Source organism: Euphorbia lathyris, chromosome 3 (assembly GCF_963576675.1).
Source record: "Euphorbia lathyris chromosome 3, ddEupLath1.1, whole genome shotgun sequence".
NCBI classification, from domain to species: domain Eukaryota; kingdom Viridiplantae; phylum Streptophyta; class Magnoliopsida; order Malpighiales; family Euphorbiaceae; genus Euphorbia; species Euphorbia lathyris.
This window is the reverse complement of record NC_088912.1, coordinates 99,766,133-99,772,577: the sequence shown is the minus strand read 5'-3', so window position 1 is coordinate 99,772,577 and position 6,445 is coordinate 99,766,133. Positions and strand designations below refer to the sequence as shown.

At 34.8% G+C, this 6,445-nt stretch overlaps 1 protein-coding gene across 1 annotated transcript; it reads right to left on the bottom strand.

Moving 5' to 3' along the window:
* Positions 1-1,289: 1,289 nt before the first annotated feature.
* Positions 1,290-1,811, bottom strand: LOC136222821 (nuclear transcription factor Y subunit B-1-like). Its single transcript, XM_066010530.1, has one exon. It carries the CDS (start codon positions 1,809-1,811, stop codon positions 1,290-1,292), a length of 522 nt encoding a protein of 173 aa, XP_065866602.1.
* Positions 1,812-6,445: the final 4,634 nt, after the last annotated feature.

Below are 6,445 nucleotides of genomic sequence, written 5' to 3'. Positions count from 1 at the left end.
ACTACATCTGACTAATCTAGTGATACATTAAGTAAATGGCAAAAACAAAAACTCCCGAAATAACCTATTTGAAGGGTTATTTGTTCGAAATAAGCAAGTTTGGGGTTATTTGTTAAAAGTGTAAGTATGAGGAGGGGGGGGGGGGGGGTGGTCAGTTGCAGTATTGGGCCAACTTGAGGGGGTTGAGAATGTATTAAGCCTTTATTTTATTTATAAAAATGAAAATATATAAGAGTAATTTTATATATAATTACATTATTAAATCATCATTTACATTAGCTTACATCAAAATACAACAAGTTATTTCATACACCTCACTTATGTTATATTGCATTACTTTACTTTAATTACACTCCATCCAAATAAGACTTACATAGCCATTGTTAAATTCATTCAAGCTGCCAATCACGTCCATACTCTTTCTCTCTCTTCTAACTTTCTCTTTATAAACAGTAACAAAAATGCACCAAATAAAGCTCTAAATACGTGTAGGGTTGTAATCAAGGGTGAGCCGAGCTTTGGGTTGCTTAAGCTCGGCTTGTCAGGAAATTGACGAGCTCGAGCTCGAGCTCTAAATTTTGTTCGTGTTGCGAGCTTGTTAATGAGCTTTGCTCGTAAGCAGCTCGGTAATTATATTCATGAATTTCGCTCGCAAACAACTCATTAATTATATAGTTAATTATATTGATTTAAATTTTTTTAACACAAAACTACATAGTTTTGAAACCTATTACACAAAACTAAGTTGTTTACATTTCCTCCTTTATAGAAATGTTTATTAAAAAAAGGGTAAATTCCAAAAAAAACCCCTGTGGTTTGATGTTGTTCCAAAAAAACCCTTGTGGTTTGTTATTACAAAAAAAAAAGGACTGTGGTTTGCGCCGTTACCAGAAAAACGGAAATGGGCTTAACACCGTTAATTTGCTGACGTGGCACAAGGGTAAAACAGGAAATTCGAATTTTTTTTTATTTTTTTTATTTTTTCCCTCTTCTCTCTCCTCCTTCTTCTTCTCTCTCCTCCTTCATCTTCTTCCTTCTCCCTTCTTCTTCTTCCTTCTCTCCTCCTCCTTCTTCCTTCTTCCTTCTCTCCTCCTCCTTCTTCTTCTTCTTCCTTCTCTCCTCCTCCTTCTTCTTCTTCTTCCTTTTTCTTCTTCCTCCTTCTTCTTCTTTTTTTCTATTCTTTTTTAAAAAAAAAAATTCCACCACTCGAAGAAATTCTGGAAATTTTGAAAATAAAAATGGAGTTGAATTACATAGTTGTACTAATTAGCATAAATTATTTTGAAAACCTACCAAGCATGAGGCATAGCTCTACTTCCGTTTCCGGCGAGGCTTGAATCAATCCCTCCGTAGGTTTTAGTAGTCCCAAGAGAATAAAATCCAGCCTGAAATTCCATCTGATGATCGGAGAATAATTCAGTATGAGGAGGAGATTGATGATCTTCTTGTCTAGGTATCGAATTTTTATCTCCTTCAGTCTCTCTGTAGTTGTTGAGATAGAGCTTTAAGGGGGAAACATAATTCTCAAATCCAAGTGTAGTCATGGCCCATAAAAGATCATCACCGTTAATAGTCTTCCTCTTCTCTCTTTGGCACTTATCGGAGGCTTCGCCGGTGATGAAGCTAATGAACTCCGAAACACATTCTTGAACGGTTTCTTTAGCTTCTTTAGATATTTTAGCATTAGCAGGGAGTGATTTCTTCATTATACGACTCACGTTTGCAATAGGGAGGAACCGGTCTTGCTCTGAGATGTTACCGGAGCTAGGGCTTCCAACTGGGCTGCCGCCTTGCTTCTTTTTTCCGGCCATTAATTATAGAGAATAAATTACCGGAGGTTTTGGTGGTGTCTATAAGGGCTGGATTCCAGAAATTCTGGAAATTTTCCAGAATTCCGGAAAATTCCAGAATTCTGGAAATTAAAAAAAAAAGAAAAAAAGATGAAGAAAAAAAGAAGAAGAGAGAGGGGGGAAAAAGAAGAAGAAAAAATAAGAAAAAGAAGAAGGAAGAAGAAGGAGGAGGAGAGAAGGAAGAAGGAGGAGGAGAGAAGAGATCATGAAGGAGAAGGAAGAAGAAGAGGGAGGAGAGAGAAGAAAAAGGAGGAGAGAGAAGAGAGAAAAAAATAAAAAAAATTTGATTTTCCCATTTTGCCCTTGTGCCACGTCAGCAAATTAACGGTGTTAAGCCCATTTCCGTTTTTCGGGTAACGGCGCAAACCACAGTCCTTTTTTTTGTAATAACAAACCACAAGGGTTTTTTTGGAACAACATCAAACCACATGGGTTTTTTTTGGAATTTACCCTTAAAAAAAATCGAACGAAGTTTGTCACTAGCGTGTTCATGAACATTATAACCGAGTTTGTTCATGAGCTTGTTTCATGAACTATAATTGAGCTTGTTCATGAACCTATAAGCGTGTTCATGACCAGGTGCTGTCTCGCCGAAATAGGTCTTCAAAAGGGGCAGAGACTTTCGGTTTTTGCCCTTTTTGGTCCCTAATGAGTCCAGAAGTTGCTCCAAAGGTCTCTGATGAGTCCACAAATGCTCCAATAGTCCTTGATCTGGTCCAAAAATGCTCGAATGGTCCACAAAAATCCCTGAAAACACTAATCATGCCATGAGAAGTGGAAAATACTAAAATTAACTAAAAACTATCAAATTAATACCAAAATTAATCATAAACTAAATTAAAAACAATCTAAGTTACTCATAAAAATACTATAAATTAGGGAAATATCACTTACGAGCTTTCGAGTCGAGTTTTATCGTGTTCAAACTCAGCTCATTTATAAATCGAGCCAAATATGACCGAACTTTTATCAAGCTGAACATCAAACCGCTCATAAACGACCGAGCTCGTTTACACCCCTAATACGAGCATAGCATGCCTGACATTGGAAAATCTATTAACTACCTTAAGTCACTAATAAGTAGGCCTCCAACCCTTCACCCAAGGCAAGACCATAGATTCTAGCAACTCAAGGATTTTATGCAGCGGGAAAACAAAGCAACCATACAAATATTCAATATATATGGTGAAATTTATTGAAATTATTAATGATGTTTTAATGAGAATATTTTAAATTATCATTAAATCTTTCCCATTTAATTGAGGATACTATAGAAATGTTTGGCTATTAATCAAAATGTTTGGTTATTAATAATTAACGATATTCGTATTGACCAGGGTTTTGCTAAAGGATGTTTTGCAATGGAGTTCTTATATTAAGCATCGGGTCTTTCATGTCACTCGGAGGACCTCCAATTCATATTTGGACACGTACATGTGACCCTACGTAATAATTAAAATAGTGGGGCCTCTTATAATATGTGTGAGTCCATATTACACGTGTCAAAATATGTATGGAAGGTCTTCCATTTGACATGGAGAACCAGATGCTTCTAATAATTTGCCTTTGCAATGTGTATCCCGCTGACATTTGCTTATTTAGCAGAACTCAAAGCTATCATTTTTGCTGTGAACTTGGCCTGGGAGAGGAATTGGCGTCATTTGTGGATTGAGTAAGATTCGATATTTGTTGTCCAATTGATGAAATCGCGTTCTTTGGAGGTTCCTTGGTCCGTTCGGCAGTCTTGGTTGAAATGTATTGGTCAATGCTCGACAATGTCAATTGTAATCATTCACATTTACAGGAAAGGTAACCGGGTTGCAGATGCCTTGGCTCGCTTTGGTGTTTCTGCCTCGTGTATTATTTGGTGGCATTCTACTCATGCTTTTTGTCACTCTTTGATTATGGATGACCTTTGTAATTTTTTCTCATTTCCGTACTTCTTAACTCATTCTTTTTCTTCTCCTCTGTTTGATACTATATTTTTCATTTATTTATATTTTTGGGTTTTACAATCTTGAGCCACAGGTGCCTACCTAGTTGAGATATTGACTCTTATTCCTATATCGATCCTGTTTCTATAAAATAAATTAACGATATTATTTCTTTTTATTATAATTATTTTTGAATAAAAATTTGTTTAATATTATTATTTTCTTCTTATTATTACTTGTTTTTTTATAGTTGTTGGAGTGTTCATGGTCGGTTCAATTTGGATTGGATTGATTAACAAAGGTTTAAACACATGTCTCTAACTCTTGTATTCTCACTCAATATAGGAATGAGATAGATGAATGAGTTAATTTCTTTGGGTTTTCGGACCTAAAAATTAAATCTCAAACCAGTTTCACAAACCTACCTTGAAAAAAAATATATTTTTTCATCCTAAAGAACGGTAAATTAGACTCGGGGTTTAGGACATTTGATATCAGACAAATATAACTTTCCTACGTAGCATCATAGAGGTCCAAATCTACTATCAAAAGATAGAAAATATAACATTTCATCATCTAAATACAACAAAATGACACATGCCAAAAGCTTGGCTCGGGAAGCCTCGTTAGACCCACTCAAGGATCCAACTGTTGCCATAATCACATCCGATCTCGGAAATCATGGGCCAAATGACCTTGAGGGATATCAGGTCCCGATATATAGGCTCACTCCTTATAATAGGAGACACGTGGCCCCTTGGCTCTACGATTTGTAATTATCTTTTATAGTTCTACATCAATATAAATAGAGTAAGTACAACTCAAGGTAAACATATTCATTCATTTTTACACTACAACTTTGTTTACTGATTGTGATCATCCTCCAGTCTTTTCTACAAATAGACTTAGGCGTCGGAGCGGATTTGCCAACAAACGATCTCTCTTTTACCTTGCTTCTGTGTAGTTGCATGTTAACACGTGGACTTTTTGATTCAACCACATCAATTAATATTTCGTAAAATCAGGGACAGGGCCAGAGGGGACGGGGAGGGTCGGCCGACCTTCCGACTCCGTTGAAAACCCCCAAAGAGGGGGTTTTCTTCCCATGCTCCGTCAGAGGCCGCCATGGCTGGAGCCCCTCCAGCCATGGCGGTAGAGAAGAAGACGCATGAGGCCAGACATGGAAGTACAGCCAGAATAGAGAAGGGAAATCACAGGGAAGAAAGGGTAAATTGTGAAGATGAAGATAAAGAGACACATAAGAAGTTTTTTTTATAATAAAACTAAATTTTTAATTACTCTAACCTATACCACAAAATCGTAAAGTAATACTCCCTCTGTTTCATTTTAATTGTCTTTTAAGGTTTCTACACATATTAAGAAACCTATTAATTAGCCTAAAAAGTAGTTAAACATTACCTTATTGCTCTCTTGCAATTAATGCTTAAATGTCTCTGCAAATTTCCCTCTCTTATTATATGAGGACAAAGTTGAAAAAAACACATTTAATGCACCTTGAAAAGTGTAAAATGTCAAATAATTTGAAACAAAAAATTTTCCTCAAAACAACAATTTTATGAAATGGAGGAAGTACTAATTAATAAGAAATTTTAATTTTTAATAATCATGTCTTGTAGTATAACTAATAATTAGAATAAAGTGCAAAAGTACCCTAATGTTTATACCTAAGAGCCATTTTACTATTAACGTCTAAAAATATACAATTTTACTCTTAATGTTGGTATCTAAAAGCAATTTTACCGCTAACATTGACAAGTTGGGTCAATTGGAGAAATTATTCATTAAAATAAATATTATCATCTACACTTCAGATGTGCGTCATTTTATTACACATTAGTAGCAGATGACAAACATATAATTAAATGTTTTTTTAAAAAAAAAATTTAAGAAATATATTATATTTGTACGAGTTGGGAAAAAAATCCGAAATATACTGTATTATTTTGAGTAGCTTATTTAATTTTATTTTCTACTTATACTGAAGCCCCTCCGAACTTGCCCTACTGACTCCGCCACTGCGTAAAATTAATGATGAACTGTTTGTGTTAGTATATATAAAATATATAGAAAAAAGTTCAAATAAAATCATGTCGTTTCATTGATTTGCAAACAATGAATTGCTACAATCATTTGCCTCCAGAATTTGTACAGAATTTGTACAAAAACGTTGATTGACCCCATGAATTTTGAAAGTGTCCCAATAGTCCCCCTCAACTTGCGTAAAATATCCAGTTAGCCTCTTGAACTTGTGTAAAATATAATCAATTAATCATCCAGTTAGAAAAAAGTAAGCTAAATGCGGAAGATGTATTACATGCATCTTAAAAAAGTAAAACAAGCAACGTCGGGTATGCGATTCTAATATTAGAGAAGACAAGTTTTAACACTGAGTAAGTAAGAACTTCATTTTCAATATATTTTTTGAATTATGTATAACATTCTAAGGCGCGTGCAATACATCTTCCACATGCAGTTTATTTTTTTTATTTTACAACCGATTGATTAATTGACTACATTTTACGGAAGTTCAGTGAGCAAACTGAATATTTTATGCAAGTTGAGGGACTATAAAAACACTTTCACTAAGCCAATCAAACTTTTTGAAAAAAATTAAGGGGCAAATGATGTATTAAGTCTAAA